Source organism: Crotalus tigris, unplaced genomic scaffold (assembly GCF_016545835.1).
Source record: "Crotalus tigris isolate CLP2741 ecotype Arizona unplaced genomic scaffold, ASM1654583v1 scf7180000017550.10884619, whole genome shotgun sequence".
Classification (NCBI taxonomy): Eukaryota; Metazoa; Chordata; class Lepidosauria; order Squamata; family Viperidae; genus Crotalus; species Crotalus tigris.
In genome coordinates this window covers 5559163-5580165 of record NW_024096468.1, presented here as the reverse complement: position 1 = coordinate 5580165, position 21003 = coordinate 5559163, and the positions used below count along the sequence as shown (strand labels likewise).

At 43.1% G+C, this 21003-nt stretch overlaps 1 protein-coding gene across 9 annotated transcripts in view; it reads right to left on the bottom strand.

The window, feature by feature from the left end:
* Nucleotides 1-6103: 6103 nt before the first annotated feature.
* KSR1 (kinase suppressor of ras 1) overlaps nucleotides 6104-21003 on the bottom strand; it is a 178897-nt gene continuing 163997 nt past the window's right edge. For 8 of the 9 annotated variants that reach the window (XM_039341390.1, XM_039341398.1, XM_039341416.1 and 5 more), the window contains 4 exons: nucleotides 20725-20856; nucleotides 16076-16211; nucleotides 14139-14272; nucleotides 6104-6503 (listed from right to left, as the gene is read on the bottom strand). In XM_039341390.1, coding sequence (XP_039197324.1) covers nucleotides 6425-6503; nucleotides 14139-14272; nucleotides 16076-16211; nucleotides 20725-20856 — 481 coding nt within the window. In that variant the 3' untranslated portion in view covers nucleotides 6104-6424. Of the gene's footprint in view, nucleotides 6504-10900; nucleotides 11376-14138; nucleotides 14273-16075; nucleotides 16212-20724; nucleotides 20857-21003 lie in introns of those variants that run through there. The other variant, XM_039341379.1, reaches the window with a different exon arrangement.

Below are 21003 nucleotides of genomic sequence, written 5' to 3'. Positions count from 1 at the left end.
GTGACCTGATAGCAGTCTTCAAATATTTCAGGGGTTGCCACAAAGAAGAGGGAGTCAATCTGAAAGCAGGACAAGAAGTAATGGATGAATACTAATCAAAGAGAGAAGCAACCTAAAACTAAAGAGAAATTTCCTGACAGTGAGAACAATTAATCAGTGGAACAACCTGCCTTCAGAACTTGTGAATGCTCCAACACTGGAAGTTTTTAAGAAGAGATTGGACAGCCATTTGTCGGAAATGGTAGGATTTCCTGCCTGAGCTGGGGGTTGGACTAGAAGACCTCCAAGGTCCCTTCCAACTCTGTTATTTTATTCCACAGGTCAGTTGCATCATGCGGAGGCCGCACCCACCCCAGCTCCGGCAATGCAAAAAAAAATTGTGATATGTCGCAACACGTCACATGACATGGTGAGTTTGACACTTGTGTTCTATTCCATTCCATTCTATATTTCTATTTCTATTTTGGTTATTTCAGTTATTTATATTTCTATTATTTCTATTTCTATTACTTCTATTCTAACATAATTGAAATACTAGCCGTATCCCCCAGCATACTAATAGTGATACCCCCTTTTTTAAACATCTATTGTTGGCTGGTGGCTATTGCCTACCTGTCTCAGCTAAAAACCTCAATGTTCCCACCAGTATTGGAGGAAAATAACTTTGGAACCAGAATGTGCAGGTAGTCCTTGACTTACAACAATTCATTTAGTGACCATTCAAAGTTACAACAGCACAGAAAAAAATGACAGTTTTTTTAATGACAGTTTTTCACACAACCGCTCCATGATCCTGTGATCAAAATTCAGCTGCTTGGGAATAGGAATGCATCTACGATGGTTGCGGTGTCCTAGAGTCACCCTGACAAACAAACTCAATGGGGAAGCCAGATTCACTTAACAACCGTGTTAAAACTGCAGTGATTGTGTGGCAAGAAAGGTAATAAAATGGGGCAAAACCAGTGGTGGGATTCAGACGGTTTGCACCAGTTTGGTAGTACCGGCAGCTAATTTTTTGTTGACTTTGGCAAACCGACTGAATCCTAACACTGGATGGTGCCCATTGAAGCCCTAGCCCTTTTTCAGAACGGCCTGCCGGAAGTGTGTGGACTCCACTTCCAGAAGTCCATTCTGGACCTCAGAGGAGGCCTCCCAGAACATACTTCCAGAAGCGGTGTCCGGACTTCCAGAAATGGCGTCCACGCATCCATTCTGGGCCTGGGAGGCCTAGTTGAGGCCTCCCAGGCCCAGAATGGCCTGCCGAAAGTCCATGGAAGCCGCCTCCAGAAGTTTGTTCCAGGCCTCGGAGGCCCAGGCCCAGAATGGACTTCCGGAAGCGGTATCCATGCAGAGAACCTGTTGTTCATATATTTGAATCCCACCACCGGGCAAAACTCACTTAACAAATGTCCTGCTTAACAACAGAAAAGTTGGGCTCAATTGTGGTCGTAAGTCAAGGACTTACTCCAAAGGGAAGCTTGGACTTAATGACAGGGATAGAGCACCAGGACATGTTACAGCATGTTACAGCCCCCGCGCCAAGGTCCACTACTGGGCCATAGCCTATTTGCAACCGAGCCGTTTGAGCAATGGTGCAATGCGCATGCACAGCTGGACTCGCACAAGTGGCGGGCTGGTACGCACACCTGCTCTCGCAGCTTGCACACAACACCTCGCATGGGTGGGGGAGACGGACTGGACTGTGCGAGTGGCAGGCTGGTGTGTGTACAGCTCGACTAATCGAGCTGCATGTGCATGCGGGTGAACACCGGCCTGCCACTTGTGTGAGTCGACCTGTGTGCATGCATGGGGCACCACTCATGCAATCCAGTTTCCCTCTCCCCCCCCCCCCAGCTGGGCTGTCAAGCTGCAACGGTTGGGGACCGTTGTGTTACAGGTAATCCTCAACTAAACATTCAATTACCAACTGTTCAAAGTTACAATGTCACTGAAAAAAGTGACTCATGAGTGGTCTTCACACTTATCACTGTCACAACTTCCCCATAGTTTTGGGTGCTTGGCAACCAGTTGCAGCATCCCGAGCTCATGTGATCACCCTTGATGATCTTCCCAGCCAGCCTCCCACAAGCAGAGTTAATGGGGGAAGCCAGGTTTGCTTATTGATTGCCTGTTTCACTTAACAACTGCAGGGATTTGCTTAACAAGCCTGGCAGAATAGGTTGTAAAATCGGGTGTGACTCACTTAACAATTGTCTTGATTGTCCCAAAGGTGCTCTTCAGAACTGAAGAAGCTTCTTGGATGAGAAGTGAAACGTCTTCAAGAAAACAACCAAAAAATTCAGTTGCCTTTTGGAAAAGCACCTTTGAGGTAACCATGACCTGGATGATTGAAAATCCCCATAGACAATTGCCTTGATTAACAATAGAAATTCTCCCAGCTGTACATGTAAATCAAGAACTATCTATATAATTTCAGGTTGAAGGCAGGCTGCTGTTGTGACATCTTTGCAAACTATCCATGCTGCCCTTCAGGCACGGGCTATCCTTTGCCTTATATTTGTCACAAGTCTCTAGGTCAGTGTTTCTCAACCTTAGCTATATAAAACTTGCCATTTTTTTTAAATTCTCTCTTCCTCCTTCCTTAGTTCCCTATTCATGGAAGGCTCTTTCTTCATAGCTTAGGAATGCATTAACTTCTATAAGCTCAGTGTCCATATACCAGGTAGATGCCAGATCATTTGGGGAGACTCTGAACTTTTAAGGAGACAAATGGATATCTTATGTGTAAGACTTATAAACATACATAAAAGGACTATTATTTTTGGCCTTGCCCACTTTGAAAGGGCCCCAGGAACTACAAAGAGGATCATGGCAAATTACTTGATCATAAGGTACATTTTAGTTCTCCTGTTTCATTATACGGCTGTTCAGTTCATTCAGAAATATTTGCCAAAGGATTATTTTTAAGGGTTTGGAAGTTGAAGCACAAAGTCTCTCTTGGGCCATCTCTATCTTCAGACTTGTAGATATAGTAATAGCAATAACATTTAGACTTATATACCGCTTCATAATGCTTTACAGCTGTTAGTGGTTTACAGAGTCAGCACATTGGGCCCCAACAATCTGGGTCCTCATTTTACCGACCTCAAAAGGATGGAAGGCCGAGTCAACTTTGAGCCCATCAGAATCGAACTCCTGGCAGTGGGCAGAGTAAGCCTGCAATACTGCATTCTAATCACTGCGCCACTACAGCTCATATCCAGAGATCCCTACAGTGGTGTCTCGTGGTGATATGTGTACCAAGATAACTTCCAAAAATGATGGGATTGTATCTTTTGTATCATGAGGCTGGCTGTGAGAACAGACATTGTGCTATTTCACTTGTGATATCACAAAACACATGTCATTTGCCCTCTATGGGCTCCCATGGATTTCCCCCCCCCCCAGCTCTAAAAAGTTAACACAGTATTTTTTGCAGAAGATAAAAAAAATAGCAGCTCCTTTTCAGGAATTGCTGAAAACATCTGATGTTTTCTATAGAATCCTCAACTCCCAACTATACTTATTCTAACCCAAGTTATGTTTTAGTTACACTCCAAAGCCACAGAAACAGTCAGCATTATTGTTGTAAAAAAATGTCATCACACGTGGTGTTTCATCCAGAGCAAAATTTTATTCACTTAAAGAAACTCTAAAATATTCAGAATTTCATTAGCATAGAATGTTCTTTTTCAGACTTTTTTCCTCTCAACAGTTGAAAAAAAAAATACAGAACTCTTTGTTAATACTAACCATTTTTAAATTAAATTAATAGCCATTTCAGAAGACAAACTTAGTTGATAGAAAATATTTATATATTTATATATATTTATATATAGGCATGTGTATTTACTGTACAAAGTTTACATTTAGAAAAAAAAAGTAAATTTTCTCCAATATTACAGACTTAAAAGTTTACGTACAAGGGTTTAAATGGTGATTAGGGAGACTCTTGATGTACAGAGGCGCTTCCCTTTAAAAAGAATCAGAAAGACATGACCTCACAATGTCACAGTGCTAATTCTTTTTCTTACAAACAACATAAAAAGAATAATTAACAAATGATAGTTTTGTTTCTTGATTTGTTTTGTGTGTGTGTGTGTTCCTGTGAAATATTACCTTAGATGAGGGGAAAATGTGAGTCCTTCTCTTACTTGCTGGCAGATGCGTCTCTGGATATATAACAGTGTAAACAGAAGGGATTTATAAGAGTGGAACCTGCATTGAATGTAGAGATTTTAGGCTGGGGGACCACATTTAGTTTGGGCTTCCACATGAACCAGGACACAGGAATTCAGCTGAGCAAGAGCATAACCTAAACTTTATTAAGTGTTTATTATAATAATTACAATTAGTATGATTTCTCTTGCTGCATTCTGTAATTTTCCTTCCTGGCATATTAAAAATAATAACTGTAATTTGCAGGTAACTTTTCTAAGGAACTGGCAGTCAGAGACAGTCAGACAGAGATGGCTTGTAACCTCAGGTCAGTATTCTCTTACCTTGGCAGCTTTTAAGATTTGTGGACTTCAATTCCCAGAATTCCCATGGCTGGCTGGGGATTTCTGGGAGTTGAAGTCCACACATCTTAAAATTGGCAAGGTGTGGTGTTTAATGTCAAAAGTGGACTGAGCTCATAATGTCACCTGTGAACCACCCACTTCCCAGTATCCAGAACACCACTCCAATTTTTACTCTCCATATTTCATTGATCAGGCAGATAGAAACATGTTTATGCCACTTATATTACTTCTATGTTTCTGAATGATAAATCCAAAGAACGTTTCAGAAACAAAGAGAGAGAAAATAAAATATTGCACCCAACAACCTAAAAATTGGGTATAGAATAAGCTAAAGCTTAATAATATACCCTGCTTAACATTTATTGTGTTCCTAAAAAGGGCAGCTCTGAATAAACAAAGCTTCCGCATTCCTCCACAAGGGGGCAGGAGAAACGGGTTTAGATCATGGATAAGATTAGGATTGGCGCATGTTACTCCAAATGTGGTTAATCAGACTGTTATCCCTCTTGTCAAGAGGCCAGGACGATGGGATCTAAAGTCTAACAATACAGAATCTGGAAGGTACGGGTTTCTCTATTCATGCCTTAAGGTGAAGTAGTTGTTACTTAGGAGAGGGGGCCAGCTGTGTAGAAGAGTGCAAGAACTATACACATGCACACACACGATTGCTTCAACCCCCACCCCACTCCTGCCCTCTGGTATTTGAGAAACTCTGCTTCCAAACCCCATGACACAAATGGTGATTTACACAATCTGAAATGAAACAAGAATGAGAGATCACAAAGGAAGGGATTGAGTGGTTAAAAAGATTCTGGAAATCGGTAGTAAACCGCTTCCAGTTTGTGGCGAAGAAAACGACAGGAGTGCCGTGGTCACCAGCATCCAACACAATTCTTCTTCTTCACAGGATTAAAGTTCAGAGGGCAATTTTCAGAGGTACAGCCACAACCTATGTCGCGTCTCCAGGTAAGATGGCTTTATGGCATGTATTTTATTTCAGGCTCATTTTCAGTTTGGCAGCTTGAGAGATGCATATACAGGCTCAGAGGTCCTGTCTACCCAGTAGGATTATAACACTTTCACACTGCACCCTGGCAGGGAGGTTGGAGGAAAGGCCCCCTTAATTTTCCAGGCCTTCCCCAGGCTGGAATGCTCTTTGGAGGGGTGAAAAGGTGCCCTGCAGACAGCTTAGGTTCTCAGCCTTGGCAACTTTAAGACTTGTGGACTTCAACTCCCAGAATTCTGGGAGTTGAAGTCCACAAGTCTTAAAGTTGCCAAGGTTGAGAACCACTGGCTTAGAATGATCGGGGGGGGGGGGAGAACTATGGCCACTTTATGACTTGTGGACTTCAATTCCTGAGCCAGCCAAGAAGTCCACAAATCATAAAGGGGTTATAGTCCCCCCCTCCCGCTTAGACATGACCATGCTGCCCTCAAGGCCTGTTTTGTTAGTCTTTCAGCTGACAAAAGGTCCCCTTCTCAACGCAAAATTCTTTTGCTCCTTTACCAACAAAACCCAGATTTGTAATCATACAGTTTAAATAGTGCCTGAATAATTTGAAATAAGAAAAGTGATAGTGAAAATGCTTGGTGTTTTTTTTTTTTTTGAAAAAAGACATCTTTTTATCACGTTTATTATTAACCGTTAATCCACACAGAAAAAAAGTAATCCAAATGTAAACATTTCAAAAAGGAAGCCTCTGACTTAAGCAAACACATCAAACATCCATATTGCCAGGGCGGTGGGGGGGGGGGGGCGGGTGGCTTCGCCATCTTCTCCTTCCGTAATTTTTGGGATTTTCCGTTTTAAGATCGCAGACAGGTTTTTCCCAGGCGTGTGAATGGCACAGAGGAAAAAAAAAAAAAAAAACAGGAGCCAAGGGCCATTAAAACACAGCAAGCTATATCTTTTGATTACTGGATTCCAGATCTCCCAGGGCAAATCGTTCAAAACGGATAACCATTTTGCTACTGTTAAGGCTGAAGGGGAAAAGGAGGAGAATGGAAATTAAAACAGTTACATGTTAATTTCTACAGTAAAATGAAATGCCAACAAACAAACAGGTTCTAATTTCCAACACAGAAAGCAAGACATTGCAGCTCTCCTATAGAAAATGTGCATGCACTTCAAATGTTTTGAACAACTTCGTCCCGTAACATTTTCTCGTTAAAAAATAATTTTCAGGATAAGAAAACCCTCATTCACATCCCTCTCTTACAAAAAGGGCCACTCTAGAGTATTTGTGAGTCTTGAGGCACTTTTCTGTCTTGACTACAGGTAGTCATCGACTTATGACAGGGGTTTTCAAACTTGGCCCTTTTATGACTTGTGGCCTTCAACTCACGCTGGCTGAGGAATTCTGGGAGTTGAAGTCCACAAGTCACAAAAGGGCCAAGTTTGAAGACTCCTGACTTATGGCCTTAATTGAGCCTGCCAATTACTATCACACATTGTGACAGTCATAAAATATGCTGCAATTTTATTACCTTTTTTTGTGTGGAGGTTGTTAAGCAATCACCATGGTCGTAAAGTCTCTTTGCTGCGTTTTTGCCAGAAACGAAGTCAATGCCATTTTTGGGGAAAAAATGTTAAAATTCGCGAACACATGACTGCAGGAGACTGCAAATGTACATAAATGCAGGCCAATGGCCAAGCGTCTAAAATGCAGTCACGTGACCATGGGGATTTGTGGTATTGTTGCTAAGTGTCATAAGTTGAGGACTAACTGCACTGACCAAGCAACAGCCAAAGTGCAAAGAAGTTCAAATAGCCCATGGCTGGATTAGTATGATTATCACAGTGGTGGCGAACCTATGGCACGGGTGCCAGAGGCGGCACTCAGAGCCCCCTCTGTGGGCACGCACACTGTCGCCCCAGTCCTAGGCCTTCAGCTGGGTTTTATAAAATCTTTTCGCTTTAGGCCTTCGCCATGTGCAAAAAAAAAGAAAAGGTTCAATCAGTCAATTTCAACTTCTCGCAGGAAAAAAAAGATCTTGCAAAGTTGGAATTCATTGACTGAACTTTTTAGTCCCACCCAGTCTGCCGTTACCACCACAGCCACGCCCAGCCAATGGGCCACGCCCAGCCAATGGGCCACGCCCAGCCAATGGGCCACGCCCAGCCAATGGGCCACGCCCAGCCAATGGGCCATGCCCAGCCAAAGGGCCACACCCACCCGGCACTCAACGATGCATAAGTGGGTTTTGGGTTGCAGTTTGGGCACTCAGTCTCTAAAAGGTTCGCCATCGCTGGATTATCATATACTATATAGGCTGGAAAACTTCAAATGGCCTCTAGATGGAAGCAAAGAGCTTTCTCCTTGTTGCCCTCTAGCAGTTCTTTAGATTCCTGTAGTTCAGACATGATAACACTTTTTAGGAGATTCTAATAGAGGCCACTTTGAACAGAGCATGTTCATTACTGGCCAGCTAACCAAATATTACCCTGCACTGATTGGCAGCCACCTAATCAGGTTTCAGACAAGAAACTTTCCTAGGCCAACCTGCAGATGTTGGGATTGTGACCTGGTTCAGGGGTAGAAGCCCAGGTATGTAGCATAATAGGCAAAGTATTACACATTTAACAATATCTTAATACAAGTACTCCTCGATTTACAGTAGTTCTTTTAGTGACCGTTCAAAGTTACAACAACACTGAAAAAAGTGATTTATGACCGTTTTTCACAGTTACGACTGTTGTGGTATCCCATAGTCACATGATCAAAATTTGGATGCTTGGCAACTGACTCATACTTATGAAGACTGAAAGGTCTAAGGGTGATGTGATTATCTTTTGTGACTTTCTGACAAGCAAAGTCAATGGGGAAGCCAGATTCACTTAACAGCCATGTTACTAACTTAAGAACTGCAGTGATTCCTTTAACAACTATAGCAGGAAAGGTCATTAAATGGGGTAAAATTCATTTAACAATTGTTTCACTTAGCAATGAAAACTGGGGGCTCAGTTGTGGTTGTTAAGTCAAGGACTACCTGTGTAACAATGGTGCTGTGTCAACAAGACTTAATTAGATTTTTTTTTCTTTTTTCTTCTGCCTTTAATTTCCTTTGCATGCTATTTCTTTTTCTGTGCTTGACATAACATTGTTTAGAGGTAACAGTTGACTTCTGAGCAATTGCTTAGTGATCATTCTAGGTCAGGGGTAGGCAACCTTGGCTCTTTTATGACTGGTGGACTTCAACTCCCAGAATTCCTGAGCCAGCATGGCTCAGCATGGAAACCTCTCCCTTTCCCCTCAGCATGGCTGGCTCAGGAATTCTGGGAGTTGAAGTCCACGAGTCATAAAAGAGCCAAGGTTGCCTACCCCTGCACTAGGTTATGATGGACATAACCTAGATTCAAACATCTGATGGCCGTCCCCCAACCAGCAGTCGTGTGATTCTATTTTGGGTGTTCAGCAATCGGCCCACATCAACAACCATTTCCAGTGTTCCGCAGTCACATGACCACAATTTACAACTTTTTTGCTGGCTTCCAGCAAAAAAACCCACCCATTACGGACAATGGTTTCATCTACTGACTGCAGTATTTGCTTAATGACTGCAGAGTTCACTTTACATCCGCCACATTCACTTAATGACAACGGGAGGAAATGTTATAGAATTGGGTTGGTCACGTGGGGTTCCATGACTTACATCCATCATGACATGCGATGGAAATGCTGGGTTTCGTTACAGCTGTGAGTCAAGGGCTAACAGTATCATGAAAGGAAATTGTGTGATGGATGTTATCTATGGGCTACATTTACGTATGAGCACAGAAATGGATTCTGTATTTAGCTGGATGCTTTGCTCACTATTATCTATGAAAAAAATGTACCCTGGCTATTTAGATGGCCAAGGACCCACTAAGTTATCAGACTGGGGCCTTTCTTTTTGAGATCCTTTATGGAAGAAAAGCTGGAAGACTCTGAATTTCCCATGCTCTAAAAGGCATCATATCATCAATTCAACGCCTTCTGCAGCTGATTAGCTAAATGGGTGTCATCAATCTCTCCACTGCTTTCTGCTATGAGAAGATTTCCAGGGAGGAAAACCGTCATGGGCGAAACTGGAACCGTTGAAACATTTAGGCTGCAATGGTATCCCTCTTATTTTAAAACAGACATAAATAGATTTGGATACATCAGAAGCTCAGCACTGAATTGCGGATTCCTCAGTGCGCTCTGAGCTTGCTTATAGGCATTTCACGACCCAACTAGGTAACATCATCAGTGGTGATGAGTGTGGGGTTTGCTCCCTGTTCAGCCCTCAATAGACACATAGAAATAAATCACATTTACACACCATTCAAAAGAGACAATAAAAACATTAAGAAGGAAACAAAGCAAAAAAAAAAAAAACAGTACACATTCTCTCCAGCAACTAACACCCAGATAAGCAGGGATAAGTACCAGACAAACAATCAAGCAAAAAACAATAGTCTAATCAAGGAACTATCAAGGAGAAACCACATCCCCACCTGCACTGGTAGGTCAAGCTATTGTATATAGCAATAGAAATTGTAATAGCACTTAGACTTATATACCGCTTCACGGTGCTTTACACCCCTCTGTAAGCAGTTTACAGAGTCAGCCTATTGACCCCAATAATCTGGGTCCTCATTTTACTGACCTTGGAAGGATGCAAGGCTGAATCAACCTTGATCCAGTGAGAATCGAACTGCTGGCAGTCAGCAGAATTAGCCTGCAATACATTCTAACTAAGCACTACACCACCACGGCTTTATATAAAAAGGAAACAAACCCCACACTCACTAGCACTGATGACGTTACCTAGTCACGTCATAAAATGTCTGCAAACCAGCAACCAGGCTCAAAGAACAGCAAGGACAGTACAGACATAAACAGGACTACACCAGAAATTAGTTCATGTTCAAATTCCCCATTAAACTGTTGTTCCCATTTCAACTGGACTGCCATTTAAAAATGTTCTTGCTTTTAATACAAATAATAATGTACAAACGACAATCTTAAAAAAAGAAAAGAAATCCTCTCCCCCCCCCTTTCTCTTTCATGCATGCAGTAATGCTTCTTCCGTTTATAGAAAGGCAGAATATACATTAAAGTGATAAAACAGGAACAGTATACAGTATTCTAAAAGACAATGGAAGTGATGCCATCACCTTTGAAACATGCAAAGATATACCACTTTTGACACAATGAAAAATTAGCCAACTCAGCACTTGTTACAGTCACTCATCAGTTCAGATATATATATTTTTTAAAGACTTGGTCTTAATTTATCCCCTGGCTGGGTGGGATAAAAATTGATAGATTTCTAATTAGCCCCACTGGAGCTGTTACGGAAGAATCAACACAGGTTTTTAATGTCTCTCTTGCTGGAAGTCAAATGCACACTAGAGTTCAACGTGTCTTTATTTTAAAACTCGCCTACAAAAGACAAGCACGCAATGCTGTTAGGTGTTTGCATTTTGTGTTTGCTTACATCTTGCAGATCAGGCTGGTGGTAGGAGTGCAGAGAGAGAGTGTGACAGAGAAAGCACAGGGGTGAGGGGTGGGTAACCTGACAGGTGAGTTGCTCCGAGGAGAAAGGGGGGGGGTTGCACTTTCAGGAGTGGGAAAATTTCATGTAGTTGAGTGTTAACGAAGAGGCAAGAGTTCTTAACAGACAGGTTACTTCAGATGAGCAGCCCACACCAAGAAAAAAGGCAGGACGTAAGAAGGAACTGTTAGCAGCATCAGGGGCACTCAAGGGTTAAAAACGGAAAGCAGGTACACACATGCTTGTGTGCACAAGGTCGGAGCTGCTGGGTAGATTAGTCACAAGTGCTCATGCAAGAGGAAATTCAGCCATTGCGCCAGGAGCTACAACCTGTAAGAGAGAAAGTAGAAGGAAGACACACAAAAGGGGGGAGAGTTAGTTCACAGTCAAAAAGGTTTAAAGGTCAGAAACACAGAAAAAAAAGAGATTTGTGTGTTTAGCTATTCATTTTCCTAACTGAACTGATTCCACAGAAATGTGGGTCTCAAATGGTCAGGTTTTTTTTGCTCTGGGCCAGAGGTTGGACGAGAAGAACTTCAAGGTCAAAATTCTGTTTTGTACTTGACTGCACTGGACAAAGCTGAACGTTAATGCCTTTTTTTTTTACCCCTTTGCCCTACATCTCTCTTTCACCTTTTTTCCTTTCCCTCCTTTCCTATTATCTTTATTTTCATTTTGTCTCATGAAATTAACACATTTATTAGACTATTAATAAAATTCTTGGGGGGGGAAAAAGACCTCCTTCTAGGAAATCCTGAAAAAAAGAGTACAGATACGCCTCGATTTATGGCCATAATTCAGTCCAGAATTACCATCATAAAACATATCAGTTATTAAGTGGGTCACCATGTGACTGTGATTGATTTTGTGATCTTTTTTTGGCTGTGGTCATTAAGTGGATCACTGTGATTGTAAAGCGAAGTCCGCCATGCTGGGAGGGTCACTGTAAGAGGAGGGGGATGGCCACAGAGGGCAGACAGGAAGTCCGCCATGCTGGGAGGGTTACTGACAGAAAAACTAACAGAAAGTTCTTCACAGCCAAAACAAAATATTACATAGTAAAATCACGTGGTTTGTTTGGGTTATTGTTGTTAGTTGCAAAGTTGTGTCCGACCCATCGCGACCCTATGGACAACGTTCCTCCAGGCCTTCCTGTCCTCTACCATCTTCTGGAGTCCATTTAAGCTCACACCTACTGCTTCAGTGACTCCATCCAGCCATCTCATTCTCTGTCGTCCCCTTCTTCTATTGCCCTCAATCTTTCCCAGCATTAGGCCCTTCTCCAGTGAGTCCTTCCTTCTCATTAGGTGGCCAAAGTACTTGAGTTTCAACTTCAGGATCTGGCCTTCTAAAGAGCAGTCAGGGTTGATCTCCTCTAGGACTGATCGGTTTGAATTGCCTTGCAGTCCAAGGGACTCGCAGGAGTCTTCTCCAGCACCAGAGTTCAAAGGCCTCAATTCGTTGGCGCTCAGCCTTTCTTATGGTCCAGCTTTCACAGCCATACCTTGCAACTGGGAAAATCATGGCCTTGACTATACGCACTTTTGTTGGCAGGGTGATGTCTCTGCTTTTTAGTATGATGTCTAGATTTGCCATAGCTTTCCTCCACAGAAGCAAGCGTCTTTTAATTTCTTGGCTGCAGTCCCCATTTGTGGTGATCTTGGCGTTTGGGACTCCTCCTTTTTTGTACTCATTGCCCCTCCCAGAAATAACGAGTACCGAGGTATCACTGTATAACAAGTGAACCCAGATACTGCTTCTCTGATGTGAAATGATGGGAAGCTCAGAAGCAAGAATAATGTTTCAGTGATGCAGGGAAGACATTCGGTGTGTTTGTGTGTGAGGTGCATGTTTCTCACATTTCATCAGATGCCACCGTATTTGTTAGCAGCATGAGAAAAGGGGATGACAGGTAGTTCTTGACTTACAATCACAGTTCTGGGACCAGAATGTCTATGGTTAAGCACGGTGGTTGTTAAACGAGTGGCACCCAATTTTACAATCGTTTTTGCCTTGGCAAAATTCTGCAGTCGTTAAATGAATCAGGCAGGCATTCAGCTCCCCAATGGACTTTGCTCATCAGAAGCTGGCTGGGAAGATTGCAAATGGCGATCTCATGGCTTTGGGGTGCAGCAACCATTGTAAGTACATGCTGGCTGCCAAGTGCCTGAATTTTGATCACATAACCATGGGGATGCTGCAATGGTTGTTAACTGCGAGGACTGATTGTCATATTTTTTCGGTGCCACTGTAATTTTGAACAGTTACTAAACAAATGATGGTAGATTGAGGACTACTGTAAGACAGATACCGCTACCTGCATTTTGGCTAGGAGGGCTTCTGTCCAGACTTCAGGGATGTCCACAGCGTTGTCTCAAAAGTCAACGTGGCAGTTGAAGCTCTGGTTGTTTTTTATGTGCACTACACATAGGCAGTGTTTCCCAATCTTGGCAACTTTACAATATGTGGACTTCAACTCCCAGAATTCCCCAGCCAGCCAGCCAGCCAGCCAGCCAGCCAGCCAGCCAGCCAGTCTTCCTTCCTTCCTTCCTTCCTTCCTTCCTTCCTTCCTTCCTTCCTTCCTTCCTTCCTTCCTTCCTTCCTTCCTTCCTTTCTCCCTCCCTCCCTCCCTCCCTCTCTCCCTCCCTCCCTCCCTCTCTCTCTCTCTCTCTCTCTCTCTCCCTCCCTTTCTTCCTGCCTGCCTGCCAGCCAGCCAGCCATTCAGCCAGCTCCCTTCAGGTGTAAAAAAAAATATTTTTTAAATGGCACAACTCCTTGGAAAACTCTGTCTTGGCGCAGTCACACTCACACAGACAACAAACGAAAGTGAAATAAAAAGTGATTGGCAGGAGGAGACAGAGGAGGCAGATTTAAAGTTGGATGATATTATGATTTGTTTAAAGAAGACCCATTTTGTTAAATAGCCACTTTATTTGGGAAACACACAAGCCTTCCTTATTAGTATGTTGTAATAAATACGGGGGTGTCTATCAAACCTGCCACCCTGGGACCATGACTCATTTGTTCATCAATCAAAAGCCTAATAAAATGCAATTTTTGGAAATGGGTGAGACAAGGAGAGACAATACGTACTCAGCTGATTTCCAGAAGTGTCCTGGGTGAGAAAGCCGCCGGTTAAGCTTGGGCAATTTTTCAAGCATTTCCATCAAGAGGGTGAATTTGGGCCGCTCAGCCACATCAAAAGCCCAACATGCCGAGAGGATTTCCTACAAGATGACAATCGTCTTTTTTTAAAAAAAATAATCCATAGCATCCTTCGAAAAGAAAGCCATTCCAATACGAAGAGCCCAAACTGTACAAGATTTTTTTTTTTAAAAAAAGCCTGGTTTAACTGCAAGCTGCCCAAATAAGCTGCTCTACAACAGGGGTCCCCAACCCCCAGTCTGTGGACCGGTACTGGGCCATGGCATGCCAGCAACTGGTCCGCACAAATAAGCAAAGCCCCATCTGCAGGATGCAGGCAGCACACAAAACCACACACCTTCCGGTCCACAGAAAAAACTCCCTCCACGGAACTGGTCCCTGGTGCCCAAAAGGGTTGGGGACCTCTGCTCTACACATTTACAATCCTTTGTGGCAATGGGACTTGTAGTTCAAACTGTCAATTTAAAGATGGCGACTTCTAAGTGCTGCTCTTAACCAGCCTGACTTATAAAGTCATAGGCTAAACCTTGAGGTTGATAGACTGAACTTAGCTGCAGAACCTCTGCTCAGTCACTTCAACAAATGCAGGCATTAATTGGATACAGAAAACAGGGCCCCCAATTGCACAGGAATCAAGCATATGGTATCTCTTCTTGTATCTCCTGTATAATCTGTCAGGGGTAGTAAATTGACGTGAGCCCCCGCAGGGGGAAAAGGATGTCAGAATTCAGGCTGGGGATGTCACTATCCTTGGGAAACTGGATGGGATGAAAAAGGAGAAACTACAGCTGGTCCTTGGCTTATGACTGTAATGGAGCCTGGAATTTTTGTTGTAAGTCATGATGGTTGTACATTGAGGCACCCACATGACTGATACGAATTTAGATTTTTTTTTTTTGCAGCAGCCATTAAGTGAACATGACAGTTGTAAAACAAACACACTGATTAAGTCAGTGGTTCCAACCTTTTTAATGTCGCGACCCCCAACCGGTCGTAAGTCGAGGACTACTCAACTGGTGCAGCACCGTTTGCAGAATGGGACTTTTGGCGGGCTCAGCAGGGCAGAGACAACCTGGACAATTCCTATTGTCTTTTGAAAGCCAATAGAATTAGACTCTATTCAAGAGAGTCTATTCTATTGGCTTTCAAAAGCCAATAGAATAAAAGGGAGTAGCACAACTAAGGAAAAGGGGGGAAAAAATGGCGGACTGAGATGTTTGGCGACCCCCGTGAAATGGTCGTTCAACCCCAAATGGGGTCCCGACCCACAGGTTGAGAACCACTGGATTAAGTGAACATGGCAGTCGTTAAGCAAGTCAATGCATTCCTACAGGGTTTTTTTTTGCCTGAAACCAGCCTTCCTGACAAAAAAACCAAACAAACTTAATCGTATCACATGACTGTAAAATATGGCATCTGGTCATAAAGGCAAGCCAGTTGCCAAGCACTTGAAATGTAGTCACGTGACTGTAGGGGATGCCATTGTCAGAACTCCGGAGCTGCGTCATCAATACATTGAGGGAGGGGTCTCTTGTAACTTCTACTGGTTGCTAAGTGATTGATCATTAAGTGTATTGCTAATTGTTTTAAAGAGGATAGGATACAATGTGGGCCACCTTGAGCTCCTCAATGAAAAGGGAAATGTAAACCAAATTAATAAAAAGGAGGCATATTTGGATGCCCAAGGAAAGGCTCCTGGAGGTTTGAGAACTGAAATTCAAGTCCCACCTGATAAATGAGACAAGGATCGAATTTGTGAATGGGAAGTGCATTCTTTTGTTGCCCCAGGCAATAGCTGATTCCAAGATTCCTGGATCCCACTCTGGGACTCCATGAGGTTGAGGGCAGAATCCACATCCACTTACCCCGACTTCTTTCCCCAGGCTACTAGCTTGTAGGACTTGCTTCATTCCTTCACCACTTCCGATCTGCCAAATCAAGGCCTCCGCTGGCTGGCTCTGAAAGGGCCATTCCCTGGCCTGGAGCTCGTACCACACGGTCCTGAGAAGCAAAGCAGTTCCAAGGTGAAGGTCTGCAATGTTGACAGCCAAGTCACCAAATAGGCAGTCCAGCAGGTATTTGTTCATTCATTCATTCATTCATGTGGGCTCCTTTAAAAATCAGCCAGTGGAACAGAATGCTACACGAAGTAGCAAATTCTTTGCTAGAGGTCTTCAAACAGAGGCTGGAAGATTAATTCTCATAGGGGTGAACACTGTGGTTGCCACTTAAATTTCGGTAGAAAAGGTGGGGTCTAAATAAACCATATGCCAGGCCAACCTGAATGAATTTTGTCTTTTTAATCTTTTGGCTGACAGAATCCTGAAGGTGACACAAACTGTTGCAAAATGCTTTTCTGCTGGCTTTCCAGTGACATGCTGGCTAGTGGTGTTGGGAATTGTAAACCAAAACATCCCATTGGGAATATTGTTTAACTAGCTCAGAGGTCTTCAAACTTGGCCCTTTTATGACTTGTGGACATGCTGGCTGAAGAATTCTGGGAGTTGAAGTCCACAAGTCATAAAAGGGCCAAGTTTGAAGACCCCTGAACTAGCTGGAGGCAAACTTTGGAAACCACTACTGTGAGAACATGCTCTTGGCATTTTCACAAAATGACTACCACTTACCACAAAACTCCATATACCAGGAAGCAAACCACACCCCCATCTAGCCTCTGAGCAAGTGAATTGTCCGATGTGCTTAATTCTGTTCCTGAATTAACTCAGTATTCTAGCTTTGCACAATACACTGAACTATTAACTATACAATAGTACCTTGGTACTCAACTGCTTTGAAACTCATCGATTTTGGTAAAACAAATTGTCGTGCTACTCATTGTTTGTTTGGTGTTCAACAAGCCAAACTTGTCAGTGTCGGCTGTCTTATGACTCACTACATTATTCCTTATCGGAAAAATTTGGTACTTATCATTTTTGTTTACTCATTGCACCTCCAGGAACCAATTAACAATGAGTACTGAGGTACCATTGTAAACCTCAGAGTCTAGATCAGACATGTCAAACACAAGGCCCAGGGGCCGGATGCGGCCTGCGAAGTGGTTTCATGTGGCCTGTGAAGCCATCCTGGAAACAGTGAGGGAATGGCCCCTGCTGCCTTGGCCTTGGCCCAGGCCAGCCGGGAGCCAATGTACAATTTTGTGGTGGCCATCTTGGAACTTGCCCCGGTGGACCATGCCTTGGCACTTGCCCCAGTCCCGCCCCCTTCTGCCAGAGACCCTCAGATCTGTCCCATTCCTGCCCAGGCCCCAATAGGCACCCTTGACGCAAATGATGTAGAACTGGTCACGCCCACCCAGTAGGCCACACCCACTCCATCCACAAATACTCGGTAGGCTGCACCCACTCTGGCCACACACACCCCGCCCCCCCAGGGCAACCACAATGCTGATGGAGCCCTCAGTGAAATTGAGTTTGACACCCCTGATCTAGATTATCAGAACACATTTTAACAAATAGAAAACGCACAAATGACGCTGCCTGGTTTCAACTAACTTAATTAAGCTGACACACAAATACAGTGCCAATAAAAAATGACAGTCAAGGTTATCTACCTAACATCAATCACATATGTTTGAGACAAAGCGTAATTGCCATGTTTTTGACACGTTCTTGGAGTTTTACAACATATAGACCTCATATGCAGATAGTACTTGACTTACAACAGTTCATTTAGTGACCATTCAAAGGTACGTCACTGACAAAAGTAACTTAGGACTGTTTTTCACATTTATGACCATTGCAGCATCCCCAATGGTCACGTGATCAAAATTCAGATGCTTGGCAACCGATTCATATTTATGACGGTTACAGCATCCCGGGGTCATGTGATCCCCTTTTGCGACCTTCTGACAACTAAAATCAATAGAGAAACCAGTTTCACTTAACAACCATGTTATTATTTTACCAATTGCAGTGATTCACTTAACAGCCGTGACATGAAAAGTCGTAAAATGGGGCAAAACTCACTTTATAAATGTTTCACTTAGCAACAGAAATTCTGGGCTCAATTGTGGTCGTATGTTGAGGACTGCCTATATTCTGCATCCTGATGCTCAAGCATTTGGCTTCTGAAATACACCCTTCCAGTCTGGGGCCCATCTCAAAGTGTTGGGTGGTAAGTCCCCATTTCTAATTCAGCCAAGGATCATAATAATGCTGAGAACTGTACTACAGGTAGTCCTCAACTTCTGACCACAATGGAGCTGAAAATTTCTGTGCTAAGTGAGACAGTTAATTAAGAGAGTTTTGCCCCATTTTATGACCTTTCTTGACATAGCTGTTAAGTGAATCACTGCAGTAGTTAAGTGAGTAACACACTTGTTAAGTGAATCTGGCTTCCCCATTGACTTTAGTTGTTGGACATTCGCAAAAGGGGAACATAACATTGCAACCGTCAGAAATGTGAATCAGTTGCCAATGGTCTGAATTTTGATCACATGACCATGGAGATGCTGCAATGGTCATAAACTGTGAAAAACGGTCATAAGTCACTTTTTTCGGTGCCGTTGTAACTTTCAACGGTCATTAAACAAGCTGTTGTAAGTCGAGGACCGCCTGTATAAAAAAACATCAAGACAATAACTTAATAATTTAAGTTAATAATAATCGGTAGACAAAATGCCAAATATAGTCTGCACATCTGGCTGACTGTGTGACAAACTATTAAAAAAAAAAAACCCTCTTAAGTTAGACCACAACTGGGACTGTGTTTGAAAAGAAAAAGCTATTTTTCTTTTTAAAGAGAGTTGAAATTTCCCGGAACAGCAATTTTCAAATGTCATGACTTTTGACATGTCATTCATTTCCACAAGATGTAAAATATAAAAATCAGTGAATACAGGTTAAACACTCACACCCACAGATGCAAATATTTCACTTGATTTTTGAAAACACTGTTAGCATCGTTCCCAACCCTTTTCAACGCTTAATTGCATCGCGTATAACCGCTAGAGTGAAAGGGAAGATCTCGTGACTGCTGCAGCAACCCAGCCACCCTGAGGCAGCCACAGCTTCCCCAAATTTCAGTCCCTCGGGAATCATAGGTCCTCCTATTTTGAACGCATTCTGTTATTTACCTCATTTGAGGTACAAGCTTCAAAAACTGTTGCCCTAGGCCAGGGGTAGACAACCTTGGCTCTTTTATGACTCGTGGACTTCAACTCCCAGAATTCCTGAGCCAGCATGGCTCAGCATGGAAACCTCTCCCTTTCCCCTCAGCATGGCTGGCTCAGGAATTCTGGGAGTTGAAGTCCACAAATCATTAAAGAGGTTGCCTACCCCTGCCCTAGGCTGTACTATTACACCCAATTAAAGTCATGACAATGAGAGGTTTAGCAACACATAGATTATTTGGGGAAATAAACTAGTCTTCCTGCTATGCGATAGCACTAGCATTTAGACTTATAAAACGCCCCATCATGCTATATAGGTAGTCCCCGAGTTATGACCATAATTAAGCCCAGAAATTTATGTTGCTAAGTGAAGCATTTGTTAAGTGAATTTGCCCTGTTTTATGACTTTTCTTGGCACAGTTATTAAGTGAATCATTGCATTTGTTAAGTTAGTAACATGGTTGTTAAGTGAATCTGGCTTCCCGAAGTGACGTTGTTTGTTAGGTTGCAAAAACTGATCACATGACCCCGGGACAGTGCAACCATCATAAATATGAACCCCTTGCCAAGCCTCTGAATTTTGCTCATGTGACCATGGGGATGCTGAAATAGTTGTTAAGTGTGAAAAATGGTCATAAGTCACTTTTTTCAGTGCTGTTGTAACTTCGAACTTACAAAATTGTTGTAAGTAAAGGACTACCTCCAATACATAGATTATTTGGGGGGGGGGGAACTAGTCTTCCTGCTATCCAATAGCAATAGCACGTAGACCAGGAGTAGACAACCTTGACTCTTTTATGACTCCTGGACTTCAACTCCCAGAATTCCTGAGCCAGCATGGCTGGCTCAGGAATTCTGGGAGTTAAAGTCCACGAGTCATAAAAGAGCCAATGTTGCCTACCCCTGACTTAGTCTTTTTACTACTGCACAGTGCTTTATAGCACAAGGTAAGCATTATTTGTATATTGCCCCCAACAATCTGGGTCCTCATTTTACTGACTTTGGAAGGATGGAAGGCTGAGTCAACCATGAGCCTGTCCAAATCAAACTCCTGGCTGTGGGCAGAATTTGCCAGCAATACTGCATTCTAACCACGGCGCCACCTGGATTCCTGGTGGTCCAGTGGTTAGAATTCATGATTGTATACAATATAGTACGATTTTTCAGGGCATGATATGGGGTGCCATCAAGGCACTGATTGTGTCTCTCAACATTCTCTAGCCAAGTTAAAATTAGGCTCAGATTGTCCCCCATCCAGGAGCTAACCCCTTCCAGACCTGCTTAGCTTTCCCCAGATGGCACACCGTGTTCTTTCCAGAAAGGCAGGGTATTTTTTGCTGATCTTGAGAAGAAGCACCTGCCGTGACCTTTTCTCCTTCTTACCCAAAAGCATAGACATCAGCAGCTTTGGAGAAGGGCAGCTTATCTTCACCTTTCCCGGGAGCCATCTCGCGCACAATCTCTGGAGCCAGGTAGCACAGCCAATCATGGGGCAGCTTCAGTTCATTTTCACGCCTGATGTCAGAAAGGAGGAGAATAAAACAGGGATGGGCTGGGGGAAGAGCTGGCATAATTCAGCAAAGACTGGTTCCCAAATATATAATTGCTGCACCAACAAATGATTCTCTACCATGGTGCTTCTCAACCTCAGCAGCTTTAAGA